Source organism: Sugiyamaella lignohabitans, chromosome D (genome assembly GCF_001640025.1).
Source record: "Sugiyamaella lignohabitans strain CBS 10342 chromosome D, complete sequence".
Taxonomy (NCBI): Eukaryota; Fungi; Ascomycota; class Dipodascomycetes; order Dipodascales; family Trichomonascaceae; genus Sugiyamaella; species Sugiyamaella lignohabitans.
In genome coordinates, this window is record NC_031673.1 from 2,038,924 (window position 1) to 2,055,843 (window position 16,920).

The 16,920-nt window shown below is 48.8% G+C and overlaps 6 protein-coding genes across 6 annotated transcripts; all 6 read right to left on the bottom strand.

The window, feature by feature from the left end:
* Positions 1-266: 266 nt before the first annotated feature.
* CBK1 (serine/threonine protein kinase CBK1) lies at positions 267-2,507 on the bottom strand (the record flags this gene model as incomplete). The annotated part of the gene is made up of 1 exon (XM_018882400.1): positions 267-2,507. The coding sequence occupies one exon, from the start codon at positions 2,505-2,507 to the stop codon at positions 267-269; it is 2,241 nt and encodes a 746-aa protein (XP_018736781.1).
* A 1,433-nt stretch (positions 2,508-3,940) lies between these two features.
* Positions 3,941-4,834, bottom strand: AWJ20_5270 (uncharacterized protein; the record flags this gene model as incomplete). Its single annotated transcript, XM_018882402.1, has 1 exon — positions 3,941-4,834. The coding sequence occupies one exon, from the start codon at positions 4,832-4,834 to the stop codon at positions 3,941-3,943; it is 894 nt and encodes a 297-aa protein (XP_018736782.1).
* An 889-nt stretch (positions 4,835-5,723) lies between these two features.
* On the bottom strand, positions 5,724-6,380 carry CDC8 (bifunctional thymidylate/uridylate kinase; the record flags this gene model as incomplete). Its single annotated transcript, XM_018882403.1, has 1 exon — positions 5,724-6,380. One exon carries the CDS (start codon positions 6,378-6,380, stop codon positions 5,724-5,726), a length of 657 nt encoding a protein of 218 aa, XP_018736783.1.
* Positions 6,381-7,229: 849 nt separating this feature from the next.
* Positions 7,230-9,134, bottom strand: AWJ20_5272 (uncharacterized protein; the record flags this gene model as incomplete). Its single annotated transcript, XM_018882404.1, has 1 exon — positions 7,230-9,134. The coding sequence occupies one exon, from the start codon at positions 9,132-9,134 to the stop codon at positions 7,230-7,232; it is 1,905 nt and encodes a 634-aa protein (XP_018736784.1).
* A 2,477-nt stretch (positions 9,135-11,611) lies between these two features.
* On the bottom strand, positions 11,612-13,033 carry AWJ20_5273 (Uncharacterized protein YNL193W; the record flags this gene model as incomplete). The annotated part of the gene is made up of 1 exon (XM_018882405.1): positions 11,612-13,033. One exon carries the CDS (start codon positions 13,031-13,033, stop codon positions 11,612-11,614), a length of 1,422 nt encoding a protein of 473 aa, XP_018736785.1.
* An 847-nt stretch (positions 13,034-13,880) lies between these two features.
* YJU3 (Yju3p) lies at positions 13,881-15,572 on the bottom strand (the record flags this gene model as incomplete). The annotated part of the gene is made up of 1 exon (XM_018882406.1): positions 13,881-15,572. One exon carries the CDS (start codon positions 15,570-15,572, stop codon positions 13,881-13,883), a length of 1,692 nt encoding a protein of 563 aa, XP_018736786.1.
* Between the last annotated feature and the right edge of the window lie 1,348 nt (positions 15,573-16,920).

Consider the following 16,920-nt stretch of genomic DNA (forward strand, 5'->3'; position numbering starts at 1 on the left):
GCTCGACTCTGCATCGACCGTTCCCATACCGCAGCCGCATCAGGGTCCCGGAGGGGGGTCGGACTGCCTCCGGCGGCTGGGGCTCTGCCCCAGACCCCGTAGCTCCTGCTTCGCAGGAGTTGGCTGGGACCGTCGACGCAAACGACTCGAGCGTAGCGAGAGGAGCAGCGGGGTCTGGGGCGGAGCCCCAGCCGCCGGAGGCAGACCCCCGCCTGGAGCCAGTGTCTAGGGATGATTTATTGAGATACAGCAGTAGGAGAGACGGGTTAGAGCACGTTCTTTTTGGTGAGGTAGTCGAAGCGCGAGAAGGTATAGCCGATGAAGGGCAGGTCTTCGCGGATATCTTTTTTGGCGCCCGAGGGGTCGGCATTGGCCTGTTGTTGCTGCTGTTGCTGTTGTTGTTGAGCTCGCGCCATGGCTGGTGAATCGGGGATTTGCTCGAGGTCTTCGATTGGGAAGTACGAGGTATCGGTGACTGACGACAGTTGGGGGATGAATGGTGCTGAGAAGTCGCGGATCGAATCCCAGTCAACACCACGAAAAAATGGATGTGCTTTGATATCGTCAGCTCCGCCGTGTCTTCCTAATCGGTGTTCAGCAGACACGAGCAGTCGTCGAATCAGATCTTCGGACTCCGGTGATAGATGAATATCGTCCGGGAATTGAAGGGTCTCTTGCCAGTTGAGAATCTTGCGATAGGTCTCTTGGGGCGTTTCAGAACAGAATGGTGGCCATCCGACAAGACATTCAAACATAATAGCTCCTAGCGACCACCAGTCGCATTCTTGACCGTAGCCCTGGTGGATAAAAATCTCGGGAGCAATGTAGTCGGGAGTTCCAACTGTCGAATATGCCATAAGACGACGCGACTTTCTCCAGGTCGATATCTGTTGTCGATTCGAAATGGTCAAGTGGATGGCATCGACCATCATACTATTACGAGCAGCTCCTGTAGGTGCAGCTGGGGCAGTAGGATTACCATTGGCGTCTTTATTTTCAAGCAGCTTGCGATAGTAGTTGCTGTCATGAGTCTTGTGGAACCCAGTAGACAGACCAAAGTCGGATATTTTGATGTGACCAGACTTGTCAATAAGAATGTTATCTGGCTTGATATCACGATGGATAAATCCAAGCTTGTGAATTGTCTCAATAGCTAATACACACTCGGCAATGTAGAATCTCGTGATATCTTCTGTAAACGTATCGTACTTAATCAGCATTGTCATGAGATCTCCTCCTGGTAGAAATTCCATAATCAGATACAGGTACTGACTGTCTTGAAATGAGTAGTAAAGAGATACCACCCATGCAGAATCTGATCCTGCCAGGACATCTCTTTCCGCCTTGACATGGGCCAGCTGGTCCTTTTTATACATTTCCTCTTTGAGTAACGTCTTCATAGCATAGATTTTACCAGTATCTTTCTTCTGAACGAGTCGCACTTCACCAAATGCTCCTTTACCAATAACCTTGACAGTGGTAAAGTCATTTAGAGACAAACGGGTTCTACGAAGACGCAAGAAAGACGACTCTTTTTTGCCGAGTGAGGTCAGAGTACGGTTTTTCCGCTCTTCAGACCCACGGTCTCTGGCAAGAGACTGTTCTGTCTGGACTCGACGCTGGTTCCGCTCTATAGCATGATTGACATTAATGTTGAAGAAATGCTCAACTCGCAGTTTAATAGCAGCCGCTTTCTCCTGAGTAGCCCGTGAAAACTGTTCAGGATGTCTTTCAAAGACGACGTAGTCAGAGGTCAAACTAGGAGATGTAGCTGATGGAGAGCCTCCATTATTCGCCTGTTGCATGTGCTGTTGCTGGAACTGCTGTTGTTGCTGTCCAACATTTGAGGCATAATGAACATGTGGAGGTTGAGTTATTTGAGGCTGTTGCTGTTGTTGCTGCTGTTGTTGGTGTTGTAATAGTTGTTGTTGCTGAGTCTGCTGAAGCTGCTGTTGTTGCGACTGTTGGAGATGCTGCTGCTGCTGCTGTTGGAGATACTGTTGCTGCTGAAGATACTGCTGTTGTTGGGCATGTAACTGCTGCTGATACTGCAACTGCTGTTGTTGTTGCTGCTGCTGCTGTTGTGAGAAATCTACCTGGTCAAAATGCTGGGTGGGAGACGACTGCTGCGAGCCAAACTGAGGACCAGCCCCTGAATTTGGTGAGTTGGCGGTCACTCTCTGACTAGCGAGAAGAGACGCTTGACTTGGAGTTGGTAATTGCAGAAAAGGAGGTGGAGGCTGTGGAATCTGTTGCTGTTGAGATTGTGGCTGTTGCGATGCTCCATTCTGCGACGAACTCGACGCCAGCGAGTGAGCACTATGTTGGGCAGGTTGTTTGTAGAATCGATTATACTGTTGTTGTTGTTGTTTATCATAAAACTGTTGTTCGTGCTGCTGTTGCTGTTGTTGTTGATACAACGCAGCCTGTTGCTGCTGCTGTTGCTGTTGCTGTTGCTGCTGTTGCTGGTAGAACAGCCCAGACCCGTTCTGCTGATTCGAGTACATGGCAGAAAAACACAGGATCTAATCAAATCAAACCAAAAAGTGGAGTTCAAATTAACACGCACCCGCACTTGAATATGAAATAAGAAATAGATCAAACTTGGATCCTGAATAAACACTTCTACCACTAACAATCTTCTGATATCGCGGACCTTCTAAATACGAGCCGACAGAACAATATTCAGGCTGAAAAATCCAGAAAAAATTCCAACTGAGTCTTGCTAGATCACAAATTCTGTAAACAAGCCGGCTAAACAGTCACTATCACTACTCGTTCAAACAGAATTTCAACACTGTTTGTATCACTCAGAACGTGACCGATCGATTACAGGCGAAAAATATGTTCGCGACACAGTAAATCCAGTATCAATTAACGACAAAACCTGCTGTCTGAACCTGAAACTGCAAATATCACCTCAATATCCCACTTTTTCCTCGTGGTAGATGTCTGTCTCGGTGATGCGAACTGTATAAACTCAGAGCCACTGTGTGGTTGGTGCAAGGATGTATGTCTTCTACCCCTTAACAAAACAGGGGGTGTCATTCAAAACAAAGTCTGTTAACCGCATCCCTGCATACCTGTCGTGTCGTTCTGGCGTGTCTACCCCCCTAACCGCCATACCCCCGAATCTGCTCCATGCCACCTACCAGACCCCGAATCTCCTCTCTCAATTACTACCTCCACCCTCCATCTCTCTCCTTCTACTAACCACCAAACATCCCAACTTGTCATCCAACTAACGGAAAAACTCACTAACTTCACTCTCTTTCCGGTTAGTCGATGTTCAGGGGTAACCCTGCCGATCACGGCCGGGAGCCGTTGGTACCTTCCGCGGCTGGCGCTGCGCCCCAGACCTCATTCTTCCTCTCCGCTTCGCTCGAGTCGGGCGTCTGGGGGCTCTCTGTGCTTCTGGACCCCCAATTCTTTTTCTGAGCCTGTTTGGGGGGTTTAGACCCGCAACTGCTGCCAGATTACCCCTGCAGATCACTGCCTCCGGCGGCTGGGGCTCCGCCCCAGACCCCGCTGCTCCTCTCGCTTCGCTCGAGTCGGGTTTTAGCGGTCGGTGCGCTCGCTGGTTTCCGGTCTCGGCACTTTTGGCATGCAAAAGTAGCCAAAACGAATGATCCGTGTCAGCGTCTGTTCAGAACTCTTTAAATCCCGTCAGACCTGACTATTACTTTTAAAATCTAGGGTCAGTTTATCACTGATCACTCAGAACAATCTTCTTTATTGTTGCAAAGAGAAAATCTTTCTACCACTAACTCACAGGTCAAAAACCACTCGAAGAACCCCAGCACGCGGGGGTCCCCACGCCCGACTCGAGCGAAGCGAGAGGAGCAGCGGGGTCTGGGGCGGAGCCCCAGCCGCCGGAGGCACACCCCTACCACAATTATCCGTATATCAGTATATTAGTTCACTAGTAAGTAGCGACCCCTCAGTTGAGAAGAGGAGCACGCTCGTCCGAGGCAGAGGCAGGTGCGGTTTGGGCCTCGGTGTCGCGAACGAAGGGCGAGGAGTTGGGGCTGACGGCGACAAGGAGACTACCGATGAAGAGCAGAGATGCAATGACAAAGGCAAAGATCCATTGCAAGGCAACGACCTTAGTGAAGAATTGGCCGACACCCAGGGCCCAGACGAGGTACGATGAAGAGAATCCCACAGCCCAGTCGTTGAACAGGATCAAGAACAATCCGGGAACCAAAAGGAAATCCCAGATCAAGACGTTGGCAACAATACGGGCAACGAATCCTTCAGCATGGAAAGCAGCAGCTCCGTTCCAGAAAATGGCATAAAATACCCACGAGATGGGCATGGCCACTGCGGGAAAATGGACTTTGGCCCACAGTCCAAGAGGACGAATGGCATATGGTTTGTGGCTGACATACAAAACAAGCAGGTTGAAAAAGTTGATGAAAATAATAATTTCACTGGTGATATAATGACCACGAGCAAACAGATACAACCATACCGAATGGAGAATGTTGAACAGAGTGAAATGCCAGCCAATGTCGGTCAATGCTGCAGTAGACAGAGTGGCCGAGGCAGGGTTGGCAGAATCAACAGCAGTTTGTACAAGCGATCTGCTGCCTTCTCCATATTGAAGAACCAAGAAACCAGCTTGCAACAAATGCAGCAGGATCCAGTACACAAGAATGAAAAACACATTGGCAGTAAATGCAGTGTGGTCCGTGTGGAAAGTGTGATGATTATCAAGACGATGGCGGTTACCAGCTACATACTTGATGTTCAAGTACACAGTCACAGCGAACGAGGCCAGTGCAATTGCACGATGGGTCAATGACAGCCCTCCAGACGAATTGTGTGCCATGATATGCTATTAAGCGTTCCTTCGTTTCTTCGCTTCTTCAAATATTTGAGCGATTCGAATGTCAATGTTCACAGTTGTATTAAAACCTGAACAAAAATTTTCTCAGTGCCGTTGCTGTATTAGACACTTTCAGAACAGACTTGCTATAAGCTCAGTCAACAAAAAAATAAAAATTCTCAATTCACTATCGACAGTGAGAGTTAATTCAATTGCAATTCAAAGCAGAGTTCACAGGAATTGTCACTCTACGATCAGACACCAGCAAAATTGATATGAAAAATGCAAATAGTGAGTACACGGTAGAAGAAAAAAAAAGAATCGGGTAGAAAAGAAATAGGTAAAAAGAACAAATAGGCGGCTACAGCCTACTCTTTATGTCTTCGCTAGCAAGGGTCAGATGCACGCGCCACTCGCACCATTAACCTTAAATTGCTTGCTATCAGGCGGATCGCTCGGTCTAGCATGCGGGGCCATGCTTCTCCGGTCCTATTCCGCTCAACCACTGCATTTCTGCCCAATCTCTCCCAAAACGAGCAATCGGTCTCGTGCCATACCTCCCCCTCCCTCCCTCAACTCCTTCTCCACACTCTCACCTCCCCCTGACAATCCAACGACTTTCAAAGCAGGGTCCTCAGTGCTCCACATGTTTGCACCTGCATTGCATCATGCAATGCAGAAATAAATTAGTATGCATGCACTGTGGACCCTGGGCGGTAGGGGTCGGCCTCCGGCGGCTGGGGCTCTGCCCCAGACCCCGTGGCTCCTCTCGCTTCGCTCGAGTCGGGTGTCGGGGGTTGGGTCTGTGTTTTGTGTTTTGGACGGTCGCAGTCGCTCGCGAAGGTCTGGGGCGGAGCCCCAGCCGCCGGAGGCAGGGTGGGTCGGGGAGGTTTTACTTCAGTTTCTGTATGGGACCGAGCTGTGTCGTGAGGAGAGGCGTGACGTGGGCCAGGATTTGGGTGCTGACAGCGTCGATGGAGTGGTCGGCGCTGACGACGGTCCATTGGCCAGGGGGGGCTGTGGTTGCGAGGGTGTGGAATTGTTGGCGCACTTTGCGCTGGAATTCGAGTTTCTCGTAGCGTTCTTGGCCGTAGCCTCCTCGCGATTGTGCCACTTCTTCGCTGACGTCGAGGAAAATAGTTAGGTCGGGTGCAGGGAGCCCGATATCAGGGTTCCTGCACCAGTCAAGAGTCATGCCTGGAGTCTCTTTGGCAGCGGAAAACGCAATTCCTGAGTACACGTATCTATCAAGTACTACAGGGACCCCAGATTCAAGAAGTGAGATCAGACGAGGTGCAACTTCCCATCGATTGGCAGAGAAAAGCAGGTGGATAGCCTGGTCTGAAAGTGATTCGGATGAGTTGGTCAGGTATGAGTTAATCATTTGGCCAATAGCAGTAGTTCGGTCAGGGAATTTCAGTAATTGAGGCTCTTGAAACCCGGTCTCGTTGCTCAATTGAGCTATGTTTTTGATGAGAATCTCACACTGGGACGATTTTCCTGCTCGGTCCAGTCCTTCAATGAGGATTAACGGTGCTCTTCGAGTCATTTCGAGTTGTGCTTTTTTTTTTCTTCAAGTTTTTTGATTTCAGATTTGAGTTTTGAATTCCAAATGCTTTTCTATGGTTTTTGGATTGCAGCGAGACAGAAATTCGTGAATAAATTATGAGTTGATTCAGAAATCAACTCTGTAGAGAGAGAGACGCGAGTTGAGATCGATATTGATATGCGCGTTCTCTTGCAGATGGCGGTTGAGACTGACGGATAAATAGTGGCAAAATACGTTACCCTGCCTGAAACTTTCCAGTATAAATAGAGCCATATCTGCATTCTAGAGAACTTTTTTTTCTCTTTTTCTCTTTAACATCAATTATCACGGACGGGTTTAATGCTAGGTTTTGGTTTTTGCAAACCATTTCCTTTAACTGTCTGACCGTGTAGATAGAATTAAGCTCAATACTGGGCACCCAGGACTGAGATCTACTCTGACGTTCCGGGAATCAGTCGTACCTACATGTCTGACAACAAGCGACCTTTTGGCTGCCAAGTTTGTCTTCAGATGAAAAAGACCTCTTTTAGTGGTTGTATTAGTTAGTAATAGTTAGTATTGTAGAGGCTATAATAAGCAGAATGTTTCAATTCTGGTCAAATCAATTTTTTGATAGTTTGATTTCTGGTGAACAAAATCACGGTTTTGGCGAAAGGTCACCGCAGCCAAAAGCAGGGCAGCAAGGCACCCGACGCAACGACTCGAGCGAAGCGAGAGGAGCCAGGGGGTCTGGGGCGCAGCCCCAGCCGCCGGAGGCAAGACCACAACCCGGAAGTGTTGAGATAAATCGATCATAATTCGTAATATATAGTACAGAGAGTGATAAATAAGTTGCTATGCAGATAGGCTTTAGTAAATGGGCACAGACAGGTGAGTCCTGACTTCTTCTAAAGTGGTGTGACCCACTTTGTACTTCTTGCCCTTGTAAATAACGGTTTTGTTGAGCCAAGGTGCGTCTGAGATGAGTGGTGGGAGGCATCTTGCAGCGTAGTTGGCGTGATTTCGGCGGTGGTGACGGCGTGGGTTCCATTTATAGACAATCGAAGAAGGGGCATTAAGTGCTTCCGAAGTCGATAGAGACCGTCGGTGGTGTTCTTGGTTTAATGCTGTATCTTCTTCGTCGTATGTATCTTCGGGAGCTGGTGTAGTAGATACAAGAGAAACAGATGTATTGCTGCGAGTCAGAGTTGAATCGCCAGATGACGAAGGTTCAGGTTCACTAGTTTCGACAGTGGTTGGTTTTGTGTGTTTGTGTGGATGGTGGGGAAGAGAGAAAGTGATTCTTCTAAGATTAGAAAGCGAGCTGGAGGCTGATGGGGTGTTGCTAGTGGTTCTATCAGTAGTGCTGGTGTTGCTGTTGATATCGTTGTTGGTGTTAATGTTGGTGATACTGGAGTCGGTATTGGAAGTTTCGGAGGTGGAATTGGGATTTTGCTGGCCGTGGTGTGAAAATACCGATAGAATGTTGGGAAGGTGACCATGGTGACGGTGAGCAAAATTAGGACGAGAGGTAGAATCATTTGCAGGCGGTGGCAGTCGTGAGTCGATAGTGCTAATAGCACCAGAACTGGATGCAGAACTGAGTCCCGAAAAAGCAGCACCACCACCTACTAGAAACCCTGGTTGATTAGACGTTACTGAGACTCGACTGCTGGTAGGACTGATGGAGCTCATGCCACTAAAACTGTTTCGATTGTTGCTCATGCCACTAGAATTACTCAGACCACTGACTCCACTGAAACTATTCTGATTATACGTAATACCACCGATGGTATCACTTGCACCGCTCATGGCACTAAAACTGCTGAGACTAGTCATGCTGCTCATACCGCTCATAGTAGTAGAGTACGGTCGAAGTCGCAAATCCGAGCCAGCTAAATCTGTAGATGTTGAAGTTGAAGATGATGATGATGAAGAGGATGATGGAGTAGACAAAGTCTCAATTGTAGACGAAGGGCGAGGACGCTGATGGTGGCGAGAAGAGTCAGAAGGCTCGCTGGCTTCAGACCGTCTTCTTCTGTTTCTTGACCGACGAGGAACCGACTGGTTGAGCGGGATCTTTCGCTCGTCTAAAGGCAGAGCCAGATCAATACCCATCTGAATAGCATGAGCCCAGTCGACACATTCTTGTTCGCTCGAACTAAGAAGCAAAAACTGTTCACCTTCAGCTCGAAGTCGAATCACAAACGGCCGTTTCTTATAATCCACAGCCAGGCCGACTTCTGCATATTGCAGAGTATACGACCGAATTAAAGCTCCGATCTTATATCCAATTCCGCCAGAATTCGTGCTTTTACGAGATGAAATGTTGTAAATATCGAGTTTAGTGTTATTAAGCACCACATGAACCGATGTCCAACTACGTTTAGTAGCAGGTCTGAATGGATTACTGCCTTCCATTTTACGAACTAAACTGCCGCTTTTCTTGATAGACGACTGATACCCGGGCAAACGCTCTTTACCCTCTTCATCACGAGGATGAATAGGATACCGAGGCGCTACAGGAGCCAATTGTTTATAATCAGGAGGTGTAGCGGCCCTAATAGAACTGGTTCTCGACAGACCCAATGCAGGAGTGTCTTCCAGATAAAAACACGCTAGAATCTCGGCATGGCGCTTATCAAGAGCATTGAGTTGAGCAGGGTCTGCCAAGTTCGGAGTCGACAGGGTTCTCTCAAACACCTGCGAACTCGTGATATACGGCGGTTGTCGAGACACCTCGGACCCCGAACGTAGTCTGTTCCACAGGCCCATGTCACGTTTTCACCCCTTGAATCAGTCTGTAAAACTCTAACCCGGATCCCGATCTAACAATCTCGATCTAACGGCTAAAACGGTTGTAGCAATTTAAACCAGATAACTGGCGCTAGCGATACCTGCTCCACTTCTATAAACCGGTTATAATACAACCCAAACAGGCAATAAACTCACAAACTGGCTGAAAAACGGAGTACAAATGGTTCAAACGAGACTCTTAACGTAAAACACACGTAAAATACAAACTCTGTACCCCGGATTAGAGCGCTGTGATCATAACAAACCCCTGATCGATCTCCAAACGGCTGCTTGGTTGGCTGGCTGACTAACTCAGGCTCGCTAATCTCACTATAAGCTTCTGGGCTAGGGTCGATCAGTCTCACCCCACTTTAGAATTTTGAGTTCGTAGCTAAAACTGAATAAGGTTTAACACTACAAAAACCCCACTAATCGTTAGAATCGTGTTTCCGCACGGGAGAGGCACTGCCTCCGGCGGCTGGGGCTCCGCCCCAGACCCCGTAGCTCCTCTCGCTTCGCTCGAGTCGAATGTCGGGGGAGCCCCCACCGCTCGCGAAGCGAGCACAACCAGGGTCTGGGGCGGAGCCCCAGCCGCCGGAGGCAGGTCCTCCACCGGGAGTGGCCTGTGAACTTACCTAGAGATAGAGTTAGGGAAGGAAAAAGGTTGATTTGGAGGTTGTTGAGGAAGTGTCGAGGAGCAGAAAATCTGCACCGACAGCAGCATTTGTATTTATATGGGGGTGGGGTGTCGAGGGAGCAGCGAACTCTTGCCTGTTTGGGCAAAATGCACACGCTGTTTCTCCGCAAACAGGCGGGGAAGAGGGGCGAGGGGGGGTTGCTGCATGCACGGGAAAATCCGCGCCAATCCACGGTTAAATTGCTGTTTCCAAACGGGACTATTACTGTTGCAGTTACGGCTGTCAGTCACCAGCAACGGTGCCGCTCGTTTCATTTCGGTCTCGAGCAATCTTTAACTGGCATGCCTGTTCTGGACTGGCATGAATCTCATGGTCAAACCTGTTTCACACTAATTCTGCGATGATGTCAATAAACACGTCATCTCTCAGGGGGGACGGTTTATGGGGTCCGGGGTCGGCCTCCGGCGGCTGGGGCTCCGCCCCAGACCCTGGTTGTGCTCGCTTCGCGAGCGGAGGGGGGGTTGCAGGCTCGCAGAGTCTGTTAACAAGTTTTATTACTGGCGAGGAGTATATATATTGGGGTTCGTGAACGAGTTGTTTTTGACTTGGTTAATATTTTTGATTGTGCTATCGTAGATAGATGCCCTCAGGGCTGTGTAGTATATTAACACTAGACATATCAGTCAGATGTAACTTGGCCAAGGCATTGGAGTGCGCTCTTTAATAGTAGACTCTTTAAAAGGCAGAGAGACAAAATAGTGATTTCGCAGGGTCATAAGACAATTCACCACGAATACTTCGATTTAAAGAAGCGTACATGATTTTATTTTTACTAAAGAGCATCACTCGGTATGCTTGATATATGAATTGCCTGATCTCCCCAGATTGATCTATAAATCAAACAAACTTGCTTAGAAATATATCTTTGTGGGATCTAATAGGTTCCAACTCTCGGGCCATCAAATAAAATTTAGAAAGCCAGTATTCAAGTATTCACTACCTCAGAGGAAGAATAGAAGGTGGAATCAGGACGAGTCTTTTCAAACATTTTTCAAAAGCGTTTTCGAAGCTTGAAGTGAAATCATCACAGCACTGGCACTGCCGGGCTCAAGAGCTTAGTCCAAAAGGAAATGAGGGATCTGAAATTCTGAAGCTCGATAGAAAGCCGGAGCATGCATCAATAATAGAGATGAGGGTGACTATTGAGAAAAGTTTAATTAGACTGGCACCCGTGTACTTCCTAAATTCACTGAAGTAGAAATAGTGCTATGATAGTCAAAGGCCAACTTCTGGAATGAGTCAACTCGACACTGGCTATCGAAGTTCTATTGGAATATGAGTCGTTCACCCCCAGTAAATGCTCCATTGTTAGGAAAGTTTATTAGTGCTGAAATGAGACCAAAAAGCTGATGCCAAACATTTACAACTGCTTCAATAACACAGCCAGCAGCTTGGCAACCCTACTTCTTTGACGCCAGTATCACATTCAATGTGCTTCCAACAGGTAGAATTGTAATAGCTTCAATTTTTATGAGTAATTGGTCTGCTAATCTTGGGAACGGGGGACAGTGTTGAACTCACCCTTGATACTTGGAAGACGTAGGCCCTATGAGAGGTGGGATGGACGAATTTTGAAGAGAGAACAAACATGAAATGTTTGAATATCAAGCCAAATAAATCTTGTAACGATATATACTCGACCAATTTGAGAACCAAGCGTGCCCTGGGGTCGCCCGACGCCCGACTCGAGCGAAGCGAGAGGAGCAGCCAGGGTCTGGGGCGGAGCCCCAGCCGCCGGTGGCATGACCCACCCACCCGTTACAGCGGCAGGAGACCCTGTTGTCTGATATCGTGGAGGATGCGGGTGAGAGATGGGACTTGGATAGACTCGGGTTGGATGCCCTGGAGTAGCTGTTTTTTGACGCTGGCTTCGCGGACGATGAGCTCGTTGTCGAGGTCTTGGGCTAGAGAGGGAACGTTGATACAGTTTTGGTAGTACACTTCGGCGTTGCGGAGAAGTACTGGTCTGTTTTTGATGGCAGCAGCAGTATTGAGTTGTGCTCTTAGCCAGTCGATGTCACCGCGAACAAGCAGGATCCGCCGTTTAGTGAGAATGGGGGTGTTGGCAGGTTGTGGTGCTTTTGCTAAAAGTGATGCTGCTAGTGAATATGCTTTCCAGAGTGTGTTATGAGCGTCTTCTTGAGGTGTGCTTGACGGAATTAGTTCTTGAGTGTCGAGATAAGCATCGGCCTGGGTCAGGTACCGGTGAGCGGTTTCTGGCAGTGACGGGTCGGACCACACTGCTACAAGCTCCTCGAGCGAGGTACAAAGAGCTGATTTGTACTTTGCAATGCATACTACAGCGTCTTCCACTTGATCTGGTGTCAGATTCTGGCTTGTTTCGCTGGTAGTTGGGGCTGTAGCAATAGGAGCTCCTGGAGCAGTCGAGAACTTGGCAATGAGTTCTAAGATCTGAGCTTGCAACTCGTCTGCCTTGGATTTGGCGGTTTCTACATGTATTAGGACCGTCTCAGGAGTAGTTTCGTCTCGAGAACTCTCTATTAGATAAGTAAGACACTGGAGAAACGACTGCTGGGTGTCGAGAATGACAGCGGGTGTTGGTCGCGAATCATTGCTATCCTCATCGTCATCATCAGAATCAACGTCCTGAGTTGCAACCGAGTCGTCATATGTTGGCAGTGGAGCCGTGAACTTGGCTATTTGCAGACTGAGAACCCGGTCAAACACCTCTGCAGCTTGCACAAACCACTGAGCCTGGTCCGTTTCCTCGCCTGCTTCTACTAACACCTGAGCATAATTGTAAAGAAGATCGATTCCTGGCTCGGCACTGGCATTCAATGCCTGTTCATGAGTCTGAACAATAACTGATATATCCTGAGCAATCACTGATTCCGCGGGATTGGTCTCTGGATTGAGTAAAGGCGCCAGTTCCGGTAGAAGACCTGGTTTCACTACTTTGATGAATATCATGTACTGCATTCTCGCGATATTGTAGATAGAATCTTTACTGACCCAGGACTGGCCCTGATCAAGCGCAATTGCCTTCCTATACAGCGAATTGGCTGTCTGATAGAACCTTAGAGCCTTGGCAGCGTCTCCGGACCCGATCCAACGGTCTCCATGATCCTCTTCAGTCACTCCGCTCTCCAAGTGATCCTGGGCCGTCACTGGTGCAACTGGCCCCTTTCCTTTCTTCTTTCCAGCTCTAATTGTCGTCATTGTCTGGCTCTTTATGTCTCTCTTCACTCAGGGTCTTGCTCAAAACTCGAACATCAGCGCCGCACGTTGACGATCTCGCTTCAGGGGGCCATGCCTCCGGCGGCTGGGGCTCCGCCCCAGACCCCGTGGCTCCTCTCGCTACGCTCGAGTCGGGCGTCTACGGTCCCAGCAAGCGGTGGGGGGTGTGCTAGCAAGTCGGGAAACTGGTTCTGGGGTGCCAGTTCCGCATTTGTGTGGCGACTGCTGTCCCCGTTGGTTGGAGTTGCGGAGAAATTAGAGCTTGTTCTGAGGCTAGTACTCGGAGTAAAAGCTCGCAGACAGTTCTCAGTCAGAGAAAGTTCTTTTTTTTGAAGCCCCGGAGTGGTCAGACCGGCCGACGCTGCTCGCGAAGCGAGCACAACCAGGTCTGGGCGGAGCCCAGCCGCCGGAGGCAAGTCGCTCCCCGTTTATTTCCTACCTTCAGGGGTGCAGCTTATTCACTGCCGAGGGCTCACAGTTTACGTTACGGTGCAGTTGAGTGTGTACCTAATGACTTAGTAGTTTATCTCACTTGGTGTACCTTGTACCTGCATGGATCACCGGTATGCAGAGTTGACAGGTGCAGTGGCGGGGGTCTGGCTGGCCGGGAAAATATAGAACCGATGGTAGCTGTTCATGTTCTATGAGATATTGCGAGGGGAGACGACGAAACGATTCGAGCGAAGCGAGAAGAGCAGCGGGGTCTGGGGCGGAGCCCCAGCCGCCGGAGGCAGAGCTGGCCCCAGGAGATGTCTGGTTGGTGGTCGAATTAATTACAGATTATATTTTGTAGATGTGAGATGTGGGTTTCATTAGGGTGGAAGAGGGTTTATTTCTTGCCCTTCTTCTTCTTTTTGTTTTTGTTGTTGCTCTTTTTCTTGGGAGCGCTGGTAGCGGCTGGAGTGGGTGAGGATTCTCTGGACTCTTGCTCTTCCGAGTTGGTGTCGGGCTTGTCGGTGCTCTCAGTAGCGCCTTCAGTGGTTTCGGTGGTAGCAGCAGTCTCAGCGGGTTCGTTAGCAGTAACAGGTTCCTCGACGGCGGCTTCAGTAGGAGCCTCGGGCTCTTTAACGGCTTCGGTGGGAACAGATTCGACAGTCTCCTCGGGCTGAGCAGCAGCAGGAGCCTCGGGCTCAGCAGCAGGAGTGGGTTCATTGGTCTCCTCAGTGGCGTCAGCAACGGCCTCTTTTAATGGATCCTCACTCTTCTCTTCGGCAGCAGGCTCAACAACAGCTGCAGTCTCGACAGGAGTCTCGACTTCCTTGGTAACTGGCTCCTCAACAGCCTCCTCTTTAGCTTCTGGGGCGACCTCTTCCTTGGTTTCTTCAACGGCCTCCTCCTTAACAGGGGCTGGCTCCTCTACAACCTCTTCTTTGACAGCAGCTGGCTCCTCGATCACCTCTTTAGAAGCTGAAACAGGCTCTTCAACAGCGGCAGTTGGCTCCTCAGTATTGGTTTCGGTAACAGGCTCCTCAACAGACTTGACGGCCTCCTCCTTTGTAGCCTCAGAAGCAGCCTCTGGCTCTGTTTCAGGCACTGCAGGCAATGTCTCACTAGCAGCAGCAGCAGCAGTAGTGGCTTCAGTAGCAGCAGCAGCATCAGCAGTAGCAGTAGTGGTAGCAGCAGCCGATGACTCTCCAGCAACCGACTCAGTGTGCTTGTCGAGCCAGGCAAGAACATCGTCTCTGTGTTGTTCTCTCTTAGGTTGTGTAACGTTCGTCAGCTCGTGAGGCCAGCCTTCATAAGTCTTGAACTCTTTGTCAGATACCTTAAGTAATGAAAAGAACTTGGCAGTGGACTCGTAGTTGTTGACATAGTCGGCAGTGCCATGACTCACGAGAACTGGTTTGTCGACAAACTTCTCAACGAAAACAGAGTTAAGCAAACGTTTGCCTCTGTTTAAGAAGCCAGTAGCTTGTTCAGCAGTGGTGTAACCCAGACGAAGAGGGTCTTTTCTGTACTCATCAACACGAGCCTTATCATCAGTCAAATAGTTGAAATTGAGATGCACCTTCGACTTGTAACTAGGGTAGATCTTGGCAATGAATGGAGCAATTGCAACAAGAACTGGGTTTCCTTGAGACTTGGGATGGACTTCAACTAAAGGAGAATTGGCGATATAAGCATCGATTCTCTCTCTTTGCTTACCCTTGATAGCATAATTCAAGGTAATAGCACCACCCATAGAGTGACCCCACATGAAAAATTTACCATTGTAACCCTTGGTCTCTGATTCTAATAATTCCTCGAGATCATTAAACACATAGTACTCATTGGTGTTACCGAAATCTTTCTTTAATGGAGAAGTGTGACCAGCACCACGTTGATCGTAACCAATGATTTCATAACCACGAGCAGCGAAATCAGGGAAGAAATGGTCATAAGCATCCATATGCTCAGAAAATCCATGATTGAACAGGATCTTGGCTCTCAATGGAGTGCCTTCAGGCACAAGCCATTTTTTGACATAGAGTTGTAAACCGTCGTCGGTTTTAAATCGCGATTCTTGAGGTGTAACTGTCATTTTCTGGTTTGCAAGTTAGTATATGAATATGACATACCAGGTTTCTGACAGACACTAATGCGTGTGTCTACCTACGGCAACTTGAAAATAATGAACACCTGCCTCGGCATTGAAATTCACACTATATCCGAGAGACCGGATAATTGATGTCCCTCTGTCGCATTTATAAATTTCAAACCCCCTTTTCTCGGTTATTCTGTTCGAAAAAAAAATTTCCAAAATAATTATCACAATTCCAACAATTAATTTAAATCGACCAAAATCGATTATTGTAATTTTAACACATCCTGAGAAAACATAGAGTTCATTCAAGCAGCATAGTCCAATCAATTGCAACCCAAAATAACAACTTACAATTTGCACAATTCCTCAATACCAGCCAAAGATAATCAACAGCAGCGATATTCCTTCTTATATACCCCAAACCAGGTACGGCAATCGCCCTTTTCAAGGGTTCACATAGCCCACTCTCACCTGACAACCTTCTATAACCGTCTATTCTGGAATAAAACTGGCCATTTTGGGCAACAAACCCTCGTCCACACCTGATGACTGTGGGGCTGAGCTGTCAGAACCCATTACAGCCAGTTGCGGACTGTTTCGGACACTTGATGCAGCCGCCACCTGCCTATTCGGGCACCGAATTATATCGCCTCTCGCCCAGGGTCCATTGACAGGGCTCCTGCCAGCCGAAAATTATTACCCGAACCGTCAATTCTACGGGCCGGGGATGTGCCTCCGGCGGCTGGGGCTCCGCCCCAGACCCCGTGGCTCCTGCTGCGCAGGAGAGAACAGGGGGGACCTGGGATCCTGGGAGTTTTAGGGGTTCGAGGGACCGTGGACGCGCCGACTCGAGCGAAGCGAGAGGAGCTGTGGGGTCTGGGGCGAAGCCCCAGCCGCCGGAGGCACATCCCCGGCCCGTACAGCTCGAGCGACCGCGGGCATTTGCTGGGAGACGCATGCTTGCCTGTTTCACTAATGTCTGGCGTGGCGTTGACAGTTGAGGGCGCGTCCGTGCCCTACATATTTGCGTTTTAATGTACAATTCCGGTGTCCGGTTGGTCAAAACTCTAAAATTAGAAATTTTTCAGCTGACTGTGGTGGCAGCAAGAAATTTTATTTGAGCATAGAAAGGCTTGAGACCATTGTCAGGTGGTTGTAGCCTGTAGGGAGATGTGAAAGAAATGTATTGGATTTGGTTTTGTGGGTTTATTTATTTATGATAGCTGTTCAAAGCATGATTACAGGGTCTACCCCTGAAAACGCCTATTCGGTGATGAGTCAGGGCAAGGTCACACACCTGAACAGGGACAGTGGAGCACTTGATTTTTAATAAATATATTGCAAA